The 25,950-nt window shown below is 37.5% G+C and overlaps 1 protein-coding gene across 1 annotated transcript in view; it reads left to right on the forward strand.

Annotated features, from left to right (window-relative positions):
* The window catches only part of PSAP (prosaposin), a 36,246-nt gene extending 18,030 nt beyond the window's left edge, over window positions 1-18,216 (forward strand). Inside the window, exons 3-14 of the mRNA XM_081329317.1 lie at window positions 1,383-1,457; window positions 2,289-2,414; window positions 2,682-2,876; window positions 3,629-3,772; window positions 4,754-4,810; window positions 7,769-7,882; window positions 9,587-9,682; window positions 10,069-10,249; window positions 10,398-10,561; window positions 12,139-12,219; window positions 14,126-14,233; window positions 16,369-18,216. Of these exons, the coding sequence (XP_081185443.1) occupies window positions 1,383-1,457; window positions 2,289-2,414; window positions 2,682-2,876; window positions 3,629-3,772; window positions 4,754-4,810; window positions 7,769-7,882; window positions 9,587-9,682; window positions 10,069-10,249; window positions 10,398-10,561; window positions 12,139-12,219; window positions 14,126-14,233; window positions 16,369-16,404 (1,377 nt within the window). The 3' untranslated portion in view covers window positions 16,405-18,216. The remainder of the gene's footprint in view (window positions 1-1,382; window positions 1,458-2,288; window positions 2,415-2,681; window positions 2,877-3,628; window positions 3,773-4,753; window positions 4,811-7,768; window positions 7,883-9,586; window positions 9,683-10,068; window positions 10,250-10,397; window positions 10,562-12,138; window positions 12,220-14,125; window positions 14,234-16,368) is intronic.
* The last annotated feature ends 7,734 nt before the right edge of the window (window positions 18,217-25,950 follow it).

A 25,950-nucleotide genomic window follows, 5' to 3' on the forward strand; every position in this document is an offset into this window, starting at 1 on the left:
CCTTCTCCGAAGACTCAGGGCGGCTTACAATCTAGAAGCACAAATCAATATGCTTAGCAATAGCCTTCATTCTATGTATATGCCTGCTTATTAGGGCTTTCGGGCCCCCTCCCAAGCGGCATTTTTACAAAGTCAGCTTATTGCCCCCAACAATCTGGGTCCTCATTTTACCTACCTCGGAAGGATGGAAGGCTGAGTCAACCTTGAGCCTGGTGGGACTCGAACCTGCACTAATTGCAGGCAGCTGGTGTTACGTAAGGAGGCACCAAGGCTCCACCAAGGCTCTTCAAGGCTTTTTAAAGTTCCTTTAAGTGCCAATATAAGAAGTTCTATTTTTATTTATTTATTAATTTCTACATCAAAAAAACCACAATGACTTCTGGTGATTATTGTTGTGTTTTGAATTTTATTTTTTAAAGTTGTGCAGAATATTTGATTTAGAAACATATCAAGTGCAACATTAATAAGCTCTTAAATTCTTCTCTCATGCCTCATCCTTCAAATACAATTTTTTATTTTCTAGTAATCATTTTCTGAACAAGCAATCTCATGAGAACATTTTTGGCACAATCCATAATGAAGGAATTGTTGGCAAAGAAGACAGAAATGGTTGAGATGGCTAAATTCACTTCTTTGATCAGAGAAAATAGCGTTATCTATGTTTATTGCTGATTGGACACCCGTTATGGACTATTTGTGTAAAATAGGAAAAATGAACTTGTGATTTATGGTTTTGTTGATTAAATAGGATCAATTATAGAAAGCAGAGAATTATGCTGTAACCATAGAGTAAGAGGTAAATTTTTCATTGTACTTGTAACTGCTGTAAAGAAGATTCGGAACTATATCTTTTTTTTCTTTCCCCTCCCCTTCCTTGCACTTTTAGCTTTCTCCTTGATTTCTTTTTATTTTCTTTTTCTTACTTTATATTAATTTGCATTTATTCTTATCTTCCTTTTATAAATCATTTTTATTTATTTGATTTATTTATTTATTTATTTATTTATTTATTTATTTGATTTATATACCGCCCTTCTCCTGGAGGACTCAGGGCGGTGTACAGGGCAATAAAATAAGAATACATTAGATAAATAATTTTAAAACCCAAATCCATTTATTCTTTTCTTCCTTTTATAAATCATTAATAAAAAAATATACTAAATAACATTTTCAATATCATCTGGAGCATTGGTCTAGAAAGGTTGGGAACAAATTTAATGTATTTGTCCAGCATGTGAACTAGAAAATTTTAATAACACTGTAAACCTAAGTAGTATTTGCAGCAGGACTGTCTTAACTGCATTTTCATTAGATTATACTTTTATCTGTCTAAAAAGTAAATGTCATTTTATTTATCAAAATGGTCTTTTTTTCCCCCTCAGGAGAGTATTCCCTGTGACTTGTGCAAAGAAATTGTACGAGTGGTGGGAAAACTCTTAAAGAAGAATGATACAATGGTAAGAATTCTTTTCTTTAAAAAAAATCCAATATTTTTAATCGAGAAGCAAAGTGCAGGATCTAAAAATGGGAGCCACTGCTATGTTGAAATATGCCTTTCAACCAAGGTTTACCATGAACTTATTTCCAAAAATTGAAGGTATTTTGATATTAAAATGCCAATGTTGGATTGCATTCATTCTTAGTGGGAGCTCCTAGGCCTATATTTTTTCATATTAGTACAAAAATGAGCTCATGCCTTAGAAAGATATTAATCAGATATACAGTATAAAAATCCTTTAAATCCTTCCATTGCATAGTAAAAGACTGATCATCAGTTATACAAAACTCTCACTGCTTCTCTGATGACAGAAGTTAAATCATCTGAATATTTATGTGATGCTTTGTAAAGTTTTGACTATGCTTACTTTCACAGTGTATTTAATGTTACTTTTTGTAGAAAGTACTAATTCCCCCTAGTATAGAATCTAGCAGAGATGGGTAATATATAGCTAAAATCACGTAACCAAAATTTAATGGCAAAATAAACAGTTTGGCCATAACATTTTCTGTTTGAAAGATGAGAATGGGAATGCAAAGCAACTTTTGGGTGTAACTTTTTCAAAATTATGTTAAAGTTGAAAATGTACAGTCTGTTCTTTTCATGTATCACATTGCTAGAAGACTTCTTGTGTCCTGCTGACCAATAAGCAGGCATAGTGACATCCAACCCAAAACGTTGCCCATATCTCTCTCTAATGTGATTTAGGAATTGAGCATTTCTTCCTGAATGAGAAAGGTGGGAAAATGTTCCTCTATGTTTATACCAATATACCTATCTTCTATTACAGGAAGAAATAGGTGAATATTTCAACAAAATGTGTGAATTTCTCCCTGAATCAGACATGATAGAGCAGTGCAAGGACATAGTGGAATCTTACTTGCCAAGTATTCTGGATATGGTCAGATCGGAACTTGTAAGTATTCACTAATGCTACCAAAGCAGCTGATTTTATAATTTTTTTTAATAAACTGGACAAAATTAGTGGGTTTTACATTTTTCTTAACTCAATATTCCAGAATTCTCTGCAGCAGGGATCTTGGGGAAACATTGAATAGTAAAAAAAAGTCTAATGATTTCTGGAAGATTTGATTTTCTGGTTTTCAGGGGTACTTAGCTGCTTAGCTTCTACCACATTTAGCATAGATAAAAATAAGTAAATTTGTGTGCTTTTCTACTCTAGGAGAATCCTGAAGTTATATGCAGTGCACTCACACTATGTCAGTCTCTTCAGAAGCACCTGGCAGAAGTAAAATTACAAAACCAGCTTCAGTCCAACAAAATTCTGGAACTAGATTTCTCTGAACTGGCATCTCCATTCATGGCTAATGTGCCACTTCTTCTTTATCCTCAGGATAAACCTAAGAAAGAAACTAAGGTGGGAATTTAAAACCGAAAATGGGCTATTAGGGCTGCTAATAACATCTATAATAACATCTGTAGTTGCTATTAACTTTTAATCTTGCTGACAGTTGAATAAAGAAACTCACAAATATCCAAAGCTAAAACTTTCCTCTAAACCCATTACCTTAATCAGAAGCAATAAAGAAGAAACTTTCAATATGCAAATACATTGCTTAATCATGTATGTGGTGTTAATATAAAAACTATGATTCTTTAGTCCTAAACTTTATCATGCATTCTAACTAAACCAATTAAAGGATGCTATTGTAACATTAGGAAAACTCAAGAAAGTATAAACAATTGTGGTTAACTCAAAGAGTATTTTGAGAGGTAAATGAATAAGTGCAACAAGACTATATGCTTTTCCTCTGAATTCTTGGTTTGGAAATCTTACTAGTGCTGATTCTGAATAAAAGCATGTTGCTGTTCCCAGTATACCTTTACTAAATCTTGTTAGGTTAAAATTACCTGATGCAGTGATATGGAAAAAGTAACGGCCCAGGTCAGAATGTTGCAGGGTAAAATTGTCTAGACTACTCAACGTAACTAGATTCATCCAAAATCTCACCAGCAATGAATTGTCAGCAGATTTTACAGAAGATGTTTTCTAGTGCCTGAAGGCATGGAGTGTGTAAGACATTATTTTTTTAAAAAAATTATATAGCCATCCATCTGATGTTGCAATATTATGATATGGTTAAGATTTGCTTCATGCTTAACCTACAGGGAAGTGGAAATGTGTGTAATGACTGTATTCAGCTGGTAACGGATCTTCAGGACGCTGTCAGAAACAATTCGACTTTCGTTAGTTCTTTAATTGAACATGCCAAGGAAGAGTGTGAACATTTCGCCCCTGCCATGTCTGAAGTGGTAATTTTTTACTTAGTATTATTAATTTAATATTAGTGGCAAATACAGTACATTGGCTTGGCATTTTAATTTCCTCAGCTTTGTCAATTTAGAAATTAAGTTGCCATCTTTAAAAGCAATATAAATGAAAAATCTGATTCTGACTGAAGTAAATTTTATGGTCTGTACAGAATGTGTAAGGGCAACTTTAAGGGGATTGTGTAAATTTGAATCAAAGCTTGTATTACAGAATAACTGGATGAGTGCCCACCTTTTAATAGCATCATTGTCACGAGAGAAACTTAAGATGGCAATTATGTATGCCTGCCTCCATATTGTATATGAAAAAGTGTGTATACATACGTGTGCGTGCACGCACACACACTATATGTATGTGTGTATGTGTATATATAAAAATAAATTTGTTTTTGTAGATTTTCATGGGTACAGGTATGTAGGTCTTGGCGTATTCAGGTCTTTTCCCGTGTAAGATTGAGAGTGTCTTGGCGACGTTTCGATGAGGTCCCACTCGTCATCTTCAGGCTGGTGTCTTCAGCTTCATGCTTCTTTGCTCGCACAAGCATATATATATCTGAACACGCCAAGACCTATATATATATATGTGTGTGTGTGTGTGTGTGTGTGTGTGTGTGTATGTATATATGTGTATGTATGTATGTATGTATATATATATATATATATATATATATATGTATATATATATATATATATATATGTATATATGTATGTATATATATATATATATGTATGTATATATATATGTATGTATATATATATATATATATATATATATATATATATATATATATATATATATATATATATATATATATATATATATATATATATATATATATATATATATATATATATATATATATATATATATATATATCTCCCAAATATTTATTTGAAGAAGTCATTACATAAGAAATACAGTAATAACATCCATCCCCAATGTTTCTTTTCCTCTTTTAATAGTGTAAACGCTACATTTCTGAATATTCCTCCCTGGCAATTCAGGTGATCACGCAAATGGTAAGATTAACATTGCTTATATTTTACTATCTTGCTCCAAAAATATAAAAAAAGTAGGTCTGATAGCATCAAAAGTTATCTTGGCTAATCCTGTTGTACCACCAGGCTCCATTTTTTTAATTCTTGAAATTATTTATATTGAAGATACCTATAGGAATATGGTAGTAAGGACAAAATAATATTCATACTGGGAATCATACAGGGTTGACTGCATCACAACATTTTTCATATGGCATTCAGTTGTGTTAATGTCCATTTGGAATATATAAACATTGAACAAATTTTATTTTGTAAAAATAATCATTATATTGTTAATTGGCCCTTCCCACTTGCATGTAAAGTTGTGGTGTGAACCATTTAGATACTTGATTGATTTCCAATTGTTAACTCTCTTGTGTTTCTTTTTCTCTATCCTGTCAACAGCAAGAGCAGGTATGTGAGAAACCTCCTCCCTCACTTAGAGAGTGTTGCTTGATCTCTTGCTAATGTAGTTGACAAATGTGATATTTTTGACAGATTCAAGGGATAGCGTGGCTGTGGAAAGAATCATTTTTGAGTCTAAAATGAAACCTTGGCCATTCTGAAACATTATGAGGCCTGCTTGAGCCACATGGCTTTGAAACTAAAATTAATGCACAGAAAATATTACAAAGCCTGTCGCCATAATGATCAAGATAGTTTTAGGATATGATTTGGGAAGAGATATTGAGCTTCCTAAATAAACCTCTTTGGACCTTGCACCTGTCATGGTTTGGTTGTCAATTGCATGTTGCATGTATTTATAACTCGAGCTGTGGTGTTTTGTTTGCCAACTTTCATATGCCTTAATGAGGAAAACAGTGAAATGAGAAGGAGGATATTTCTTGGCCTGTGTAGAGATGGCATCATACTTTAGTATATTTGCTTTTGTATGTAAGTGGTATGGAAACAGCTCTTTGGCTATAGGAGAAAAGAATGATTGAACTACTTCGAAGATGATCTGGAAACATACATACATATATATATATGGTATACTTTCATAGGAAAACTTTTGGGAAAAGTGCATGCGTTGACACTCAATCTCTAAACCACTGTTACCTTCTATTTATAAAAACTAAATGCTATATCTTGTTTGCCTTTGAGTCAGTTTTTTATTCTTGCTGATAGCTAGACTAGGCCTTAGAGTTGTCTTGCAAGGCTTTTCCAAAATGCTTTGTCGTTGCTTTCTTTCTAAGCCTAGAAGAGAGTTACTGGCCCAAGGTCATCCCACTGGCGGTACTAAAACCTAATCACTTATATTAAAACTGGTTCTCATGTCTTTCATAAGTCCTGTTTAATAAGCCGGTTGCATCATGCAGAGGCCGCGTCCACCTGAGCTCCGGCAATGCGAAAAAAGTCACGATACGTCACATCACGTCACGTGTCACAGCGAGTTTGACACCCGTGCTGTAGGGTTATAAATTAGAGACTGTTTTTAAACACTTTTAATGTGAAATACTAACTGAAAGGAAATTAGGATTTGGCACTGAATGTGTCATGGTTCCGATAGATGAATGACCGCTAAAAATTATAATAATATTTATATTTTCCTGGGCTCCAAGATCACTGCAGATGGGGACTGTAGCCAAGAAATTAAAAGACGCTTGCTCCTGGGGAGGAAAGCTATGGCAAATCTAGACAGCACACTAAAAAGCAGAAACATCACCCTGTCAGCAAAAGTGCGTATAGTCAAAGCTATGGTCTTCCCAGTTGCAATGTATGGCTGTGAAAGTTGGACCATAAGAAAGGCCGAGCACCAAAGAATTGAGGCCTTTGAACTGTGGTGCTGGAGAAGACTCCTGCGAGTCCCTTGGACTGCAAGGCGATCAAACCGGTCAGTCCTAGAGGAGATCAACCTTGACTGCTCTTTAGAAAGCCAGATCCTGAAGTTGAAAGTCAAATACTTTGGCCACCTAATGAGAAGGTAGGACTCACTGGAGAAGAGCCTAATGCTGGGAAAGATTGAGGGCAAGAGAAGAAGGGGACTACAGAGAATGAGGTGGCTGGATGGAGTCACTGAAGCAGTAGGCGTGAGCTTAAATGGACTCCAGAAGGTGGTAGAGGACAGGAAGGCCTGGAGGAACTTGTCCATGGGGTCGCAATGGGTCGGACACGACTTCGCAGCTAACAACAACAAATTGAATTTAATAAAATGACTGCATGTATCTTGTAGAACGCTCATGTTTCATTGAAGTTCTGATTTTTTTTTAATATGCACCAATGGACAGTTATGAGACATCAGGAAGAACACAATAATCTACACTTCTATTTGTTCTAAAGTATTTAGCTTTGTAAGAAAAATCAGTTGTGGACACATGCAAGCTGCTGAAATAAGTTCTTTGATTAAACTTAAAAATAACTTGTCCTGCTGTGGAATAGAAGTGCCAAAATTGAATAAAATTCAACCTGAAAACATACATAACATTTGAGGATATACTAAACAAGCTGTATGTGAACCAGTTTTTTGGGATGGTCCATATCCAGACAAAAGCATGCATTTTTCTTTTGGATATATACCGAAGCATCATGTTGAAAAGAGAAATGTTTGAGAGAGGTAGAAAGCAAGAACAATCTCAGTCATGGGTGACAGATGTAAGGAAAGAGACTAAGTAGAGTGGGGAGGTCAGTTTTTTGACTGCACATTTTGTAAGACCAATATGGATTTGATTTGATTGAAACCTGAAACAACCAAAGCTTTCTATCTTTTGATTCTACGGAACCACCGTTTGTCTGGAACAGTTTGGCAGAACTTCAGAGACACCATGTTTTGGGCTTGAAAGAAAATGCATTTTTTATTTCATGTACAAATAATAATATCTGTACTATTCCGCATGGCGCTTTGGGGTTGCTTTTACATTACTGAAATTAGAGTGATGTTAAAACTAATTTGCTACCTTGTAGACTATAGAAGTAACTTACATTGGTGTTTTATGTCTTCAGCAACCACAGATTATTTGTAATACAATAGGATTTTGTTCTTCTCTGAAATCTATACCCCTCCAAGCTCTGGTGCCTGCTAAAGTTATCTCTCCAGCAAAGATGGACCCAGTTGAGGTAAGGCTTAGTACATAGCTATCTGAATGTCGTTTACAGAAGCAAGAAGGAGATGAGCGTCGTAAATAGTGAAAAGCTCTAACTTATGTGATTATTTTTATGGATCTAAGTGAGAGATCAGAAGCCTGGAGATGGTAAAGGAGAGAAAATCTAAGAGACAGTGACAGAGGGAACCTCCTGATAAGTTAGAATAAAATGATATAGAACAAAAAGCTCCAGGAACGTAAAATTGTCATCACAGATGCTTGGACATCCTGTCCCAAAGTTCAGTAATGCACTTTAGACTCATGGTAGCCTGAAAAATTGAACAAAACAATTTCTGAATGGCTCTTATGGGCTAATAAGAGTCTAATCTTGGCTAGTCTTCCACTGAGACCATCTTGGCCCCAAAACCATTGCCATCAAGATCTCAGTTGACTTAACCCTCTGGTGATGCAAAAACTAAAAGTAGTGGCACCAGCATCAAGGATCCCTGAACTTTGGGGGTTCCTAAGGCCCGGAAAAATAAACTACTGTATGAACAAGCAGACTGTCTATGGTGGCTTGGCGTTCTTGGACTCTCCTCTCACTTGCAGTGATTTAGTTTCTCTACGTGGGTCTTGACCATTCGTATCATTTTTTTTTAAAAAATCATATTTTGTTTTCTTGGTAGCCATTTTGCTAGCCTTAACCTTGACTTGAAAAGTTGGACTCCAGAGGTTTCTTCCGGTGGGGAACTGTTCATGCTGCACCTGGATGAAGTGGTTTTAAGGCCAGATTCCCCCCTGCTTTAAACTCGGGCCAGATCCGCGTTTCATCTAGCACAAAAGAGCGTGCTACCGAACTTCTCAAGCCAAATCTTCTCTAATGAATGCATCTGGCTCAAGCTGGGGCTGCAATAAGACTCTGAGAACATACCCTAAAAGTACCTCAAAGGGATAATGGGTCAATTGTTTGTCTCTTCCAAAGAAGAAAACCAAAGGATTTTTTTGTCCTGTTTAGCAGAGTGTCAAAGAATTCCCTGGCATGTGTAGCCAGGAAGAGCAGCCCTTCCTTCCTATTGACAGCATACCCCATAAATGTAGAACTTGTGTCAACAGCCATAATAGTTACCATTAATAGATATTTGTAATGCAAATCCTTATAAAGCACTATCAAATAGATAAATGTTTGCTCCTTTGGGCCTGGACCTATCTTCACTGAGTTACAGGGAGTGCCGTGATTTATGATATTGGCCCATTGTGGAAAGATTGCTGCTGTAATATTCTTTTCATGTTGAAATGAGTGAGAATGGAAACTTGGGTTAATGTGAATTAACGTTTCTGGACGCTAGAAGGAGAGGGTCTGCAGTCCTACCCTAATTTAGAAAGAAATGAAGTAGCCCAAGGGTTGACAGCTAAGTTTTTTTTTGTTTTTACTGCATTGTGCTAACCATTGTACAAATGCCGCAGTAGTTGCTAATTTTATGGTGAACAATTGAATATCCAATACTGAAGTCAGAATATGAGTAGAGAGGTTCCTTCAGGTGACAGCAGGAAGTTTTAAGCCTTGCCTTCTTAACTAGTGAGATAGAGTTAACTCTTTCTTGTCAGGTCCAATTTCCAGTGACCCAAAATATACTTCAGCGTACGTCCAACTACTGTTTCATATTTCTGTAGCTGTGGATGTCTTGTTTTTTTTGTAATAATAACTACTGCAAATAATTCTTTTGGCTGAAATGTATAGACCAACCCGAGTCACAAGGAAGCATTCTCTCTCTGTGAAGTATGTACTATCATGGTAGAAGAGGTGGCCAGCCTTCTGGAAAGCAATAAGACGGAGGTATGCATCTTCCACGAAATATATTAGACTGCTAATATTACCTGTTATATAATACAGTTTGCTCTCCACGAGCTGTGCTTTGTCTAATTTGATCAAATGAGGTGACAGGTGGCTTCTGACAAAATGGCTTTCTTTGCGGTGGCAAAGAAAGGATCACCAGAGGAGCTCATCTTGCAATGTTCTTGCCGTACAAAATGAATACCTACTTTATTCACTTCAAATAAACAACCCATGCTTATTTTGTAAATTACGATTTTAAGGCTGCATTTCAGTGTGCCATTGAACCGTACTATACTTACTTTGCATGTTGCTAATTTGACCAGATGCCTAGAGGCCTTGTGATGATTAAACGTGTTAAGTCTCAAAGTAATTGTCTTTGTACTTAGGAGGAGATGATACATGGAATGGAGAAAGTCTGTTTAGTGCTACCTGAAAAAAGCCGAGAGGAGTGCAAGGACTTTGTGGAAGTTTATGGGAAGTCTATTCTTGACATGCTGTTGGAAGCTACTAGTCCTAAAATGGTGTGTGTGATGCTGAGATGCTGCAAAAATAACATTTTACCACCTGGTGAGAACTTGGAATAATCCTTTGCTACATAATCAGTGCTTCTGTGTTTGATTTGGATTTTACTTTGCCCGTATTGCTATTTTTTATTCAGTTATGTAAATATAGAAATTTAACTTGACATAAAGACCTTTGCTTTGTGTACCCTCAGAAGAAATTGTTCCAGTGCAATCAGAATTGGGAAATGTCTGTGATGTGTGCAAGATGATCGTTGCTTATGCAGACAAGGAACTAGCAAAGAATGCTACCACTGCGGAGATTGAAATGTTTCTGGAACGAGTCTGCCACTACTTACCAGAGTCTGTTAGTGACCAGGTAATTAATGTGCTATTGTGTGTTAAAACTGCAGTGCTGTGAATGAATTCTTCTGAAAAGTTAATCTGTGAAAGCAGAAAGAGTACAGTTACAAATGATTGCTACTTTGTAACGACCTCCACAAAGCTGGACACTTTAAGTTCCAGCATGTTAGAGTTGGGTTCTTTCAAATCATTGCCTAGTGTTGTGAAAACAGACCATTTTATTGGGTTAGCTGGCATCTGTTATGATGACACTTTCAAAATTTAATACTTAACATGAGCTGTAATGTTAGGGTTGCTTCTTTGAGGAGCAGATCACTTCTGTGCTTTAAAAGAAGTTGATGTACTGTAGAGTAAGTGAGGTCCTGTTTGTATTTCATAACATAAGCTGTTGTGAAATTGCAAGCTACAAGCATGATGCTTAGGAATTTGAAATATTGCTTTCCTTTTCACCTATCTATATGATACTCCAGTGGATTTGTGTCCAAGAATCAGTGGATGCATTTTAATTTATCTACTTCTATACCAATTCTGTACACAGTCATTCCCTGCTTAGTGATTATGACAGTAATAACAATACAACTCAGAATTGAGGCAGGGTGTACCATCAGATTTCATGGCCTGTTATCAAAAGCCTTCAGCTTGAAACCAATTGAGGTCTCGTCAGTTTCAGGCAGGAGCCAATGTTCTAATCACCCACAGGCCATCCTGCTTACAAACAGTAATTGGACCTGGAACTTTGTTCCTAAGCAACATAGTTCTACAGGCCAATGTCACATGACCTCACTCATGTGCAATGGCAGATCTGGCAGTTCTAGTTGCCATTGTTAGGCAAACCCTGTACGATCACTTTGACCTCTTACTGGGTTTCCCCGTGGACTTTGCCTATCAGAAGCTGGCAATGAAGATTGCAGACGGTAATCAAATGTAGGAATTCTGCAACAGCTGCAACTATAAGGACAGATCAATAAATGCCCCTGATTCAGTGCCATCATAACTTCTAACCACCATTGAACGTTATACAAGGTCTACCCGTAATTGCAGTCACAGAGCTGAGCTTATTAAACTTGCCGTTATTACTTTTTAGGGAAATGCTATGTAGTGGAGAAAAGCGGCTAAGGAAAAGTTAGCTTGTTTAAGCCATCTCTTTGTCCTGCAAAAAAAGAGGGGAAAATGGATCAGGCACAGGACACAGTATGAAATAACTTGTATCTGAATGAGGTGGCAGCAACTAGCAGTCTTCATTGTGTCTCTCTGTCACACACACATGTTCCTTTACAACCATTTCATATGACCATCTGTCTGCAAGCAATATAAATCCTTCCGCTCCCTGCCATCTAGTCAGATTCTGGTCCCTAAATGAGAGGATTTATTTAACTTTGTAACAAATAAGTTATGTGGTTAGATTAGGTCTGCAAACTTAACTGTGAAAAATCTAGCAGATATCAAATATCTCATTGAAATCAATAGTAGCTTTGGCTAGGTGGCACTTGGTATAACAAAAGGCTCTTAAATTCAAAAGTTTCCATCTAAGTTACATAATCAATTAGTAGATCCTATTCCATTTCTCATTGATGCTTTATTTGCTATAAACAGTGTGTCCAGTTTGTGAAGGACTATGAGCCAACAGTTGTGGCACTTCTGGCAGAAATGATGGATCCTACTTTTGTGTGCAATGTAAGTACCGCAAATTAGAATATTTACTTATGAACTACACTTCAGTGTATGTACCGTTAAATAAATAATTGGCTTGGCGTTTAAATGATTACAGTGAGGGGGAAATTATGTGATCCCCTGCTGATTTTGTACGTTTGCCCACTGATGAAGAAATGATCAGTCTATAATTTTAATGATAGGTTTATTTTAACAGTGAGAGACAGAATAACAACAAAAAAATCCAGAAAAATGCATTTCAAAAAAGTTATAAATTGATTTGCATTTTAATAAGTGAAAATACATGGATTTTCTATGAGATTAAGGTCTGGAAACTGGCTGGGCCATCCACGACCCATTTTCAATGCCCTGGCTAAGGGAAGGAGGTTCTCACCCAAGATTTGACGGTATATAGCCCCGTCCATCATCTCTTTGATGCGGTGAAGTTGTCCTGTCCCCTTAGCAGAAAAACATCCCCAAAGCATAATTTTTCCATCTCTGTTTTTGACGGTTGGGATGGTGTTTTGGGGGTCATAGGCAGCATTCTGCCTCCTCCAAACATGGCGAGTTGTGTTGATGCCAAAGAGCTCGATTTTGCTCTCATCTGACCACAACACTTTCACCCAGTTCTCCTCTGAATCATTCAGATGTTGATTGGCAAACTTCAGGCGGGCCTGTACATGTGCTCTCTTGAGCAGGGGGATCTTACGGGCTCTGCAGGATTTCAGTCCTTCACGCCGTAGTGTGTTACCAATTGTTTACTAGGTGACTATGGTCGCAGCTGCCTTGAGATCATTGACAAGATTCCTCACCGTTCTCATGATCATTGAAACTCCACCAGGTGAGCTCTTGCATGGAGCCCCAGACAGAGGGAGATTGTCAAGTTATTTTGTGTTTCTTCCATTTGTGAATAATCACGCCAACTGTTGTCCCTTTCTCACCAAGCTGCTTGGCGATAGTCTTGTAGCCCATTCCAGCCTTGTGTAGGTCTACAATCTTGTCCTTGACATCCTTGGACACCTCTTTGGTCTTGGCCATGGTGGAGAGTTTGGTATCTGATTTATTGATTGCTTTTGTGGACAGGTGTCCTTTATACAGGTAACAAGCTGAGATTAGGAGCATTCCCTTTAAAAGAGCGCTCCTAATCTCAGCTCATTATCTATATAAAAGACACCTGTGAACCAGAAATCTTGCTGATTGATAAGGGGATCAAATACTTATTTCACTCATTAAAATGCAAATCAATTTATAACTTTTTTGAAATGCATTTTTCTGGATTATTTTTTTTGTTGTTATTTCTCTCACTGTTAAAATAAACCTACCATTAAAATTATAGATTGATCATTTCTTTGTCAGTGGGCAAACATACAAAATCAGCAGGGGATCAAATATTTTTTCCCCTCACTGTAGATATCTACTGTCACAACTGAAAGCTATTTATGGATAGCAGGTACCAAAGAGAACTCAATAATGCTTTATCTTAAAGTGATTTATTTATTCTGGATTTATCTAATCCAAAATTAAAGCAGAAAAATAAGAATAAGAATCTGGCTTCCCCATTGTCTTTGCTTGTTGGAAGGTCGCAAAAGGGGATCACATGACCCCGGGACACTGCAACCGTCATAAATGTGAGTCAGTTGCCGAGCATCTGAATTTTGATCACGTGAACGGGGATGCTGGAACGGTCATTAGTATGAAAAACGGTCATAAGTCACTTTTTCCATTTGCTAAAATGCCCTTTGAAAAGCTGGGGTTTGTTCTTATCTTATTTTCTGACCCAACCAAGTCGTTACAACTTGTCCGTTGTAACGACAGAGATTTCTTTGGTTCCTTTAGCATTCTTTGTAGAAATCCTAATAAGTGAACGGACGGATCACACTTTTATTACAGTGAAACAGTTAAACTGCAGTTACTGCCTTTCCCTTTACAGAAACTTGGAGTTTGCTCAGCATCCACTAAACCTCTTTTGGGATCGGAATTGTGTGTCCGAGGACCAGGGTACTGGTGTAAGAACATGGAAACTGCAGCTCAGTGTAATGTAAGTATTTTTGTGTACTTCTGAGCAGACATGTAGATAGAGACAGAAACCCAGCAAGCAGCATTTCCTTATGCCAGCTAATATGGGAGAGGTTTTCTACAAAGCAAGAGCACCCACTAGAAGGCATGAGCAGGATCCAGTGCTGCAGTGACACAGCAGGGGTGCAGCTTATGCACCTAAAATTAGTTGTCACCATTTGGGATTGGTGAATGCCACAAAAAAAAAACTATAGTTTCTGCCTTTTTGAAGGAGGCTGTAACACCAAAACAAGTAAATAGAGAATCCTGAGTAATTAAAGTTTCTAAACAACAAAGGTGTTTAAAATGAACACATTGGTGGATTAAAATGCCTTTGAGAATTAAAAACCTATTTGACCACATAAAAAAAAATACAGACCCTGATATGTTTACTGGAGAGTTCATTCCAAAAGGATAAGCTTGCCATTGAAAAGGCTTGTCCATCACATCTCTGATATGAGAGAGTATCAGAGCAGGATGCAATAGCGAAAGAATGAAATGTTTTTGCTTCTCTTCCATGTCTGTACTGAATAAGCTCAGTAATGAGCTCTTAGCTATTCCCTCAGACACGAGTTTTCTTCTGTCTGCATCCTAATCCTGCTTTGTTGTCAGCGGAGGGATATACTAAGGAAGTGAATGGATTGTGCATAGCAGAAGAGAATGCAGAATGTCCAGAATCAGTCATGTCACATGGCCAGCTCCTCCCCATTGTCCATGGCTTCATGGATTTTAATCCGGGCTTCCAAGAGGAGCACCTGCATGTAAGCTGGAAAGTTGTCCAGCATCCTTTGGAATCAGCTAGCTTCTGGGGATAGGCCACGAAGTCGTAAATTGCTGTAGTTGTGGCAGTCCTGCCTTGGATGTTCTGGAGAAGATCAAATCTAGTCTCATTTCTGTCAATTGGGTAGTCAAGCAGGATGGGCAGTGCACCCTCAGAACCCAAGTGCCTGATACCAGATGTAAACATTCTAGAATGACACGGAAATGGAAGAGAGAGCCTGGTGAGAGTAAAATAATTTCTATAGACAATGCCAGTTCCCTTTTGCAATTCCTTGATTTGTTTTAGTATTGTACTAGCAAGCTAATCCTACCCAAGTCAAACTGTGGATGAATGAGGAAAATGTTATGACTTGTTTATTTGGTCACAGTACGGCAGGCCAAAATGCTTTACCCTAATTTCATCTAGGGAGTGAGTATCCAAAAGAGGGGATGCTGTACTGGTTACCTGGCAACTCTTTACCTGGAATGGTACTCTCTCGCACAATGCCATATGTATCTTCCCCAGGAAGGCATTCCTTTGTGCCTGTTTTGTTATCTGTGTACGGCAAGCAGACGTTTTTTGTTCGAGAAATTTTTAATTTCACTTTGAAACGTATTAACTACTGTGCCACATTTGGCTGGAACGTGAAATAAAATTTAAAAATGAAATAAAATGGCCCTCATTCAACCTCTGGAACAGCTCCCTCCCCCTTTGACGTAAATCTCATGGTTTAGGCCAGGGGTAGGCAACCTTGGCTCTTTTATGACTCGTGGACTTCAACTCTCAGAATTCCTGAGCCAGCATGGCTGGCTCAGGAATTCTGGGAGTTGAAGTCCACGAGTCATAAAAGAGCCAAGGTTGCCTACCCCTGGTTTAGGCTAACACGAGTAGGATTGTTCATAAGGGGTCAACCTTATTAGTTTGTGATTATTATAGCACAAACTGGAAATCATAGTTCAGAGTACAGCAGGAAAGGTAAGTGGGAGGCTGGGTGGAGCCCAAGTTGTAGCTAGGCTGTCAGAGCTGTGCTGTGAGAAATTTTCAGACCACTAGATGGCATCAAAGCATTATGGTTTCTATCTCTCTTTCCTGCCATCTAATGATTATCTAGATTTTTTTTTTCCAGTTTAGATTTAGCAGACTTTAAGTTTTGAGCCAGCTAAAACTATGATGTTGGTTGAAAAAGTTGTAAATATTCGATAAGCAGCAACTTTATAAAATCCCAGAATTTTTTTTGGGAATGGCTTCCAGGCACACTTTGCATAACCCTGATATAAATCATGTTTCCTCTGATTATGCCTTGCATATCTCTTCTCTTTCTCTCACCCCCCCCCCTTCCTTCTCTCTTTCTCTCCCAGGCTGTTGAGCACTGCAAGCGTCATGTGTGGAACTAGGAAGATACATCATTTTGGCCAGTTCTTTTTTTCATTCTTGGAAGAAAATGGAAGCCAAGGGTTAAGCTAGTAAAAGCTAAATCTTAGTGTCTTGATCTTCTCCCACTCCATTTCAAGTACCTTTTTATGAATTGCTTAGTAGCAGTGCTACTATCTTGGAAGGATCCACTGTTTTGACTTACTGATACTTCTAATTCCAGTTGTAGGCCTTTGCGGTACATGAGAACATACTGCCAGTCATTGATCAATTGAGTTCAGTGTTTCTGAGAAGGAGTAATATTGTGTGTGTGAATGTAAGTAAACTAAGGACAGTGCTGGTGTGTCTGGATTTTAATTATTATTTTTTTAAAAAGACATTCTTGCTGATAATTAAACCTAAAATGTGGGACTGCAGTGCTCTCTACTGAAATAGCTGCTGATACCCTTTTGTGTGATCAGTTAACTTTGTAGACAAATCTTCCAAATAAATTCTTAATTGCTGGCTTAAAACTATATAGACAGAGGCAATCCCGTTCCTTCCGAAGGGATAACTTAGGTATGCCCACAATTGTGTCATAATTAAAAGTCTTAAGTCCCAATGCCTGTGTAGCTAATACTGAATGAATGTTCATTCACAACGTAAGGAGCAGGCAGGACTAGTTGATCGTGCAAGTTTGAAATGCTTACGAATGATCAGCCCATTATTTTTTTTAAACAAATTTAGTAGCTTCTCTTTCAAGAGGTGCATTTCATTTGGCCCACCTAGACATCTAGTGCATGGAGCTCTTTCCCTCCATTTTGGTAAGGTGTATTTTCTGAAATTAAAATAAAAAAAAAGCTTGGTAGAAAAAAAACAGGCTGAGTATCAGTTTTCTTGTTGGATTGTACATTTATCTATTAGGATTGTCTTTTCTTAACAACTTATCCCTCTACAGAAGAGGTCCCCACAACCCTAGGCTGTGGCCCCCAGGTCGCGCAAGCAGTGGGGGCCACGCGTGTTCCATGCGCCCACTGTTTTCCAAGTAAAGATTGGGGACCGCTGCTCTACAGTGTTACCTCTACTTGCATAAGTTGACATTTTCTTGGATTGTAGTGGGAATAAATCAGAACCACGTATGAGCAAAATGTTAACTGGTAGTCATGACTTTTACATGAAGACAGCTGGGGTGTGCTGGGTTGGGGTGGGGAGCAAGTACACAGACTCAAAAACAGTGCCGCTTCTTGAACATAGGTAAACAAACCATAAAGCCCTTAAACCCCATGACTTCTGACTTGGTTTAAAATACAGATTTGTAGAATGGAATTCCTAAAATAATCAACTTCAGCATTATTGTTACAGTTAGGAATATTTTTTTTAAAATTTTATATATCTTGGGTGCACTTTTGAGGGCATTGACTTGAATTCTTCAGACTGATAACTTTTTGTTTTGCCTGCTACTGGCTCCAAATTCTTGCTGCTTTGAAATAAGTATATAATGAAAAAGAACAGCAAATTAATATGGATGTTTGTTCTGTAGTGTTGTACTTAATATTTCCTTTGTAAGAGATTGTAATGTGTTACTGGAAATTATAATACACTCCCTATAAAGAAAAATGGCATTCTGTGAGGTAAAACACATTTATGTATAGAATCCAGTTTCTTGCTGATACGAAACTATTTCATACTTTTTGGACAAATTCTTACAACTTAATGTAAATATGATGTGCAGAATAATGTCTTTACCTTCAGAAATGACCTGGGAAGATAAGCAGCTGCTTTAACAAACCGCTCTATTCTATTTCTTTTTTCTTTTTGCACTAAAGCTTCTGTAATTCAATAAATATGTAACTACATTTGTCAGTATTTTTTAAAAATTATTTTAATTGTTAACTTGGAAGCTAATATATTGAGAGATAAAAGTTGAAATGTTGATAATTTGTGAGCAGTAGAGCCATATCCTGGAAATTTTAAAGAGTAGCCTAAATGAAGTGGGATGTTTAGAGCTCCTGTATAATGTTATAACTCTTTTTGAATATGGTCCCTATTCCCTATTCTCCAAACACATAGGGTGGGTTTAATGTACTATGCTCCCTATTTGTAAAGCTGAAATATTAAATTTGAAGAGCCCCAATTCATGTGAACAATTAAATCATTTCATATACCGTATTTTCCGGTGTATAAGATGACTGGGCGTATAAGCGACCCCCCACATTTCCTGTTAAATTATAGGGTTTGGGCTATACTCGCCGTATAAGACTACCCCTCTTCCAACACACACAAAATAAAAATTAAAAAACATCAGATTTGATTTTAATATGGTAATTTTAATTCAAATGCTTATGACATGCAGGTGCTTAGTCGGAAAACTGTCACTTATAAACATAAGGCTGTTTGTCATCAAACATGTAAACATAAAACAGTGCAAGTGGATTAAATAATAATAATAATAATAATAATAATAATAATAATAATAATAATAAGAAGAAGAAGAAGAAGAAGAAGAAGAAGAAGAAGAAGAAGAAGAAGAAGAAGAAGAAGAAGAAGAAGAAGAAGAAGAAGAAGAAGAAGAAGAAGAAGTTGGAGGGGACCTTGGAGGTCATCTAGTCCAACCCCCTGCTAAGGCAGGAAACCCTATACCATTTCAGACAAATGGCTGTCCAGTCTCTTCTTAAAAACTTCCAGTGTTGGAACATTCACCACTTCTGGAGGCAGGTTGTTCCACTGGTTAATTGTTCTAACTGTCAGGAAGTTTCTCCTTAGTTCTAGGTTGCTTCTCTCCCTCTGCTTTGTGGCAGCCCCTGAGATATTGGGTCACTGCTATCATGTCACCCCTCACCCTTCTCTTCGTTAAGCTACACATACCCAATTCCAGCAACCGCTCCCTATTTTCCTAATTCACTTTTTCACTTTTCCTAATTCACTCTAAAGCTTTCCCTGTGCAGAGCCTTAAATAACACCAGCTGCCTGCAATTAGTGCAGGTTCGCATCCCACCAGGCTCAAGGTTGACTCAGCTTTCCATCCTTCCAAGGTAGGTAAAATGAGGACCCAGATTGTTGGGGGCAATAAGCTGACTTTGTAATAATGCTGCTTGGGGTGGTGGTGAAAGCCCTAATAAACAGGCGTATACACAGAATGAAGGCTATTGCTAACCACATTGATTTGTGCTTTAAATTGTAAGCCACCCTGAGTCTTCGGAGAAGGGCAGGATATAAATGGGATTTTTTTTAAAAAAAAAGACCAAATGGGAGATCCGCTCCACGTTTTCCAGCCAGCCCGCCCAGTTCCTGAGTCAAATGTGTCCTTAGAGCTAAGCCGCTGCTCTGGCTGCTGCCTTCCCCATCTGCCTTTCAAGTTGGGATATACTACAGCTGCTCTTCAACTTTAGAAGGAAAGACGCCCAGACCCCAGCTTGTAAAAAATCACAGACTGCAGCTTCTTCTCCAATTGGTCCTGCTTTCCCTGCACAGACCAAATGGGAGATCCGCTCCAGGTTTTCCAGCCAGCCCTGTCCCTAAAGTTTCAGCACCCGGTGTATAAGATGACCCCTGACTTTTGAGAAGATTTTCATGGGTTAAAAAGTAGTCTTATATGCCGGAAACTACAGTAGCTTATAAATTCCCTTTTTCTAAATTCTCAATTCTACTATTGTTTTTCTATAATCAGAATTTTGCAAGACAATAACTGAATTGTGAACAGCAATATAGCTATGTGCCACTGGACAAGAATATTGCCTTCAGCTCCTACCTATACCAAGTACTTACAATATCTGGGTCATGATTATTTTTCTACTATTACTGGCATTTCTTTGAGTTTTTCCCCCCTATTCCTAGTTGAACTAATTCATTTTGTTACAATGGGTTTTTTGAGTGCTTACGTTTCTTGAAGTTACAAGCTTAATCTATGGATACGCTACAAATTGAGCAAACTGATTCTACAAATGTAAATAGTGCTCTAGCAAGCACAAAAAATATTAAGCACTGTGTTGTACTTCAGTCTTTTGTGTTCTTCTAGGATTCCTCCAGGCTTACACTACTACTTAAATTTAATGGCATACTTTGAATGCCATTGCATTCTTTTCTGAATGAAAAGAAATGGATATGGTCTTATTTAGCCTTTTTATTTCAACCCAATATACTTTCTCCCACCTCAGTACAGGGAGTTTGCAGATTGGGGGTTAGGGATACCCAGGTTTTGGGGGCGGGATGGTGGTGGGAGGTCCTGAACAGCCTAGAGTTGGGTCATTTTTTCAAAACCAATCAGTCTTCCTTGGGCAGAGGGACAAAGCAGTCAGAACAAACTCTATTTTGCAAGCTTATCAAAGATTTGTTTTACTATTATAAGAAGCTGTTTGAGAATAACCACATTTTTATTTTACAAAACAACACTGCCTAAAGCTATACCATTGCCAAAATAGTATACGATCTTCATGTAACAACGTATTTATATTTCATATTTCCTAACTCCCTCAGAGGTGATTGGCATAATAAGAACGTGAACTCTTACTGAATTGGAATTGTCTTTAAAAGATTTTGAGCCTAGCACACACACATCTCTCCATTTGCTTAGACTGGAAAAAGAAAGAGGGAGAAGTCACCCATTTTACCTATTTCTGAATAATTCATCATTGGAGAGATGCTTTGGGGAAAGTGGTGGAGCCTGTTAATAGGCTTTCCTCTGGCATGTGGGAGGATACATTAGGGATTACGGGAGAAAGGCTGAGTCAAGGGATCCAGAAGAACCAGCCTGTCGTATCTCGGAGATTATGTTGTTCACTCCTTCATAATAGGCTTCAGGTAAGCACAAACTCTTTAAGCAAAATATGGGACAGCAATTATGTTGCATATATCTGATTTGATCAGGAAAGCTCTATTTTTCATGAGTAACACGCAGACATTCCTGTTGGGGAATAAGGTGTACACATCCATTTGTCCTTGAAGAAAATTACCTTGGGGGTTTTTTTGTAGACTGCATTCCACCTAATTCTGGATGTGAATCAGGTTTGCATTGATTATTGCTATGTAATTGCCCAGCAGCTAGCTGAACTTGGCTTGAACTGCAAAAAATCAGTCTAGTTAGATCGGGCAGCTAATTTTGGTCTTATTGTTAATTACATTAATGTATCAGCAAGTTGCCAGCAGTCAAATGCAGGAGTCACAAAAGGAAGAATTCTCCAGCTTTCAAGAACTGAAATTGACTTTAAAGAAATTGCATATATAATTTAAAAGACTTACCAAGCTGGCCTTGTGCTTATCATCTGTTGGGGTACTGTAATATGCTTTATGTGTGTGTTCCTTTGAAGGCTATGCAAAAATTGCAATTGGTATGAAACAGCAGCTCATATGTTAACAAATCATAGTCACCATGGTCTTACTTTTCTCACACACGCGCACAAACACACACACACACACACACACACAGACACTAAAAATATAAAAAAGCTGAAAGTACAAAAAAGAGAAAATGAAATTAGAAAAAAAGACACAAAGCTTGCAATCTTTTACAGTACTTATGAGTAAAATTATAAATTTACCCTTTATAATTACAACTTTTCTATTTTACCTCATTGAAAAAGTCTAAAAAGGGTTTCCTCTTTAAAGACCTCTGAACCAGTGTATATATTTGAATCCAGAATTTTCTAGCTTTTTTACATGCTAGAAGAAAATATGCACCAAACACTAAAAATGTCCATTCACATTTCCACAAATTTGAACATTTAATAATGATTAGAAGTACCTTTATATATTTAGATGCTTTCTCTGGTGACCTACACCAACGCTACATTTGATAAAAATTCTCTTTAACCTAATGCAAATGTAATGTTCCAGCTTTATATTATAACCCAAAATTTTACCCCACTTTATCATATATGACTTTTTTTTCAAATTTTAATAGAAATTTATATGTTTTAGCAATTGTGTGTTCATAATTTGTCCACAATTCTACTTTATGGTTCTATTTTAGACATTAGTATGACATGTATATCCCTCTGCCACCAGTTCTTTTGATTTTATTTCACATTGCTGGAGAAGAGTCCTGCGAGTCCCTTGGACTGCAAGGTGATCAAACCGGTGAGTCCTAGAGGAGATCAACCCTGACTTCTCTTTAGAAGGCCAGATCTTGAAGCTAAAACTCAAATACTTTGGCCACCTAATGAGAAGGAAGAACTCACTGGAGAAGAGCCTAATTCTTGGAAAGGTTAAGGGCAAGAGAAGAAGGGGACGACAGAGAATGAGGTGGCTGGATGGAGTCACTGAAGCAGTAGGCGTGAGCTTAAATGGACTCCAGAAGATGGTAGAGGACAGGAAGGCCTGGAGGAACGTTGTCCATAGGGTAGCGATGGGTCAGACACGACTTCGCAGCTAACAACAACATTTCTTCTTAAAATGCTTCTTGTGCTTTTTTTAAAGCCACAAAAGTGTTTTCAAGCATAGATACCTGGGTTTGGTATCTATTTCTTACTCTCAATATGGCACGTCTAACAAAGAATGTCTAAAGCCACATTTATCTTGACCTTGTAGCACAAATATCCATGTTATCCAAATCTTGGGTCATGTCCATTTAACTCCAAAAGCCTATTTCTCAGTAGTAGTACTACTACCCCACCACATCAGCAGTTCACCTCCCAATGTTCCTCACCTGATGTAGACCCACCCACCATAAGAGCCATCACAAGACACTGGTGACTCACACCTGACTTATCACAAGACCCTCACCTGATGGGACCCTCCCCTGACGTGACCTCACCATCACAAGACTTTCCACACAAAGTCCTCATAAACAGAAGAAAACCTGATATCCCTAAATTCTGCTGAAGATATCACGTAGCCTGGTAATGGAATATTTGAAAACAACCCACAAGCTCTTAAGAGCAAATCTTCACCCTCATCCTACACCCGAGCTACAGATATTCGCCATTATTGCAGTACCACTCTCATCCAAACCTATTTTGCAAGCTGCAAAAGAGTAGTTCCTAATTTGCTGTAGTCATAAAGATGTTTTATGGTTGTTGCATGACCACCGGTTATTGCGGGGTTACCACCTACAATTCAAAGTGCTATTTTTAATTTCTAAACCAGTGTTTTTCAACTTAGCAACTTGAAAATGCATGGACTTCAACTCCCAAGAATCAGCATACCAACATCTTAAAGTTGCCAAGGTTGAGAAACACTTTATGTTTGTCTTTTGACATTTTTTTTAATTGAAAAGTTTTTCAATACATTTTATCTTTAACAACCCCTCCCCACCCACCCCCTTCCCAGCCCTACCCAAGCCTCCCACCCTCCCCTTCCCCCCCCCTCCCCGACTTCCCAGAGCTAAATACAAGGTATAAAAGTAAAAACAATCATAAACAACCATATGCTAACAACAATAAACTATTAAATCTATCGCACTTTAGCTCTTATAGAGTGACTACAAGCAATACAAATATCACATCAATACTTATTCAAATGCTAAATGAAACTTTTTAGTCCCATATTTATTCTGGATATAATCAATCCATTTTTTCCACTCCGTAATATAACGTTGTTGCGAATGGTCTTTCAAATACGCCGAGATCTTTGCCATTTCCGCCAGGTTAGACACTTTTAAAGTCCATTCTTCTATAGTTGGCAGTTCCTCCTCCTTCCAATATTGACCTACTAAGAGTCTTGCTGCCATAATTAAGTTCAACATCAACTTAGTGTCCACAACAGTAGTATCAGTAATTATGCCCAGTAAAAACAATTGCGGACAAAACTTTATCCTTTTCTTAAATATCTTCTGCATGTTCCACCAGATTTTAATCCAAAACGCTTTAACCTTTTTACAGGTCCACCATATGTGAAAATACGTTGCGTCTTCGCCACCACACCTCCAACATTTAGGCTGATAGTTCGGATACATACTTGCAAGCTTTTTGGGATCTAAATGCCACCTATAAAACATTTTATAAAAGTTCTCTCTTAAATTTTGAGCTTGCGTAAATTTTACGTTTCTCACCCAGATCTTTTCCCAAGTATCCATTGTAATAACTTCTTGAATATTCTGAGCCCATTTTATCATACAATCTTTAACAAGTTCTGTTTCTGAGTCAATTTCTATCAATGCAAGATATATCCGTTTGATATGTGCTGGACCCTGATTTCTAATTTGCTTTACCAGATTTTCATCAGTCATTGAAAAACCAATTTTCTGATCTTCTTTCCACCTGGCCTGTAGTTGCCCATATTGAAACCAGGTTTGAACAATCTTCTCTTCTCTTAAAAAGTTATACGGCTTCAAGCACCATACATTCCTCTCCAAACTTAAGATTTCCTTATATGTAGTCACATCATGTTTGAACCCAACATTTATGTTTTCTATTGCGTGTTTCGGTATTGCCCATAAAGGTATCTTGTAATTTAACTTATGTCTATACTTTTTCCAAACTCGCAACAAAGCATGTCTTAAAATATGCACCTTAAACACATTATCTACCTTCTTATCATACAATAAATATGCATGCCAGCCAAATAACAAGTCATGGCCCTCAAGATTTAATAATCTCCCTTGTGTTAAATTAATCCAATCACTTATCGCTGACAACGCAGCAGCTTCATAGTATAGTTTAAAGTTGGGCATTCTAAGACCACCTCTTTCACGCGTATCCTGCATAATCTTAAATTTAACTCGTGGCCTTTTCCCTGCCCATACAAATTTATTGATACCCTTTTGCCATTCCTCCAAGTTTGAGTCCTTTTTAAGAATGGGTATCATTTGAAATAAGAACAGAAATTTCGGCAAAACATTCATTTTCACTGCTGCGATTCTTCCCAGTAATGACAATTGTAACTTTTTCCAGCTGTCCAATTCTTTTTGAACTTTACCCCATAGCTTTTGATAATTATTTTTATATAACTTTGCATTTGAGGGTGACAAATAAACCCCCAAATATTTAACCTTTTTGACAATTTCAAATCCAGTTAACCCTTCTAAAACAGCCTTTTGTAATACTGTCATGTTTTTAGCCAATATTTTAGTTTTTTGTATGTTAACCTTGAATCCAGAAACTTTCCCATATTGCATTATTATCTCCATCAGGTCCACAACAGAATTTTCTGGCTGGGTTACCGTAACAACCAGATCATCTGCAAACGCCCTCAATCTATAGTCCTGATCTCTTATTTGAATTCCCTTAATTTTTTCCGAATTCCGTATTTTAATCAATAATATCTCAAATGTTAAAACAAATAATAGAGGTGATAACGGACACCCTTGCCTTGTGCCCTTTTCAATATTACATACTTCAGTCAGACTGTTATTTACTATTATACGGGCTGTTTGCTTTTGATATAATGCCCTAATTGGTTGTAAAAATTTATCCCCAAAATTCATTTTATCTGATACTTTCATCAAGAATTGCCAATCCAGTTGGTCAAAGGCTTTTTCAGCGTCCAAAAAGATCAGCGCTGCAGGGATCTGGTTGTTCCTTTCCAAAAATTCCAACAAGTAAACTATGTGCCTCACGTTATTTTTCATTTGTCTACCACTAATAAACCCAGTTTGATCACCATGAATTATCTGTTGCAGTACCCTCATTAATCTTTTGACATTTTGTTATAAGACC

Source organism: Vipera berus (assembly GCF_964194415.1).
Source record: "Vipera berus genome assembly, chromosome: 5".
Classification (NCBI taxonomy): domain Eukaryota; kingdom Metazoa; phylum Chordata; class Lepidosauria; order Squamata; family Viperidae; genus Vipera; species Vipera berus.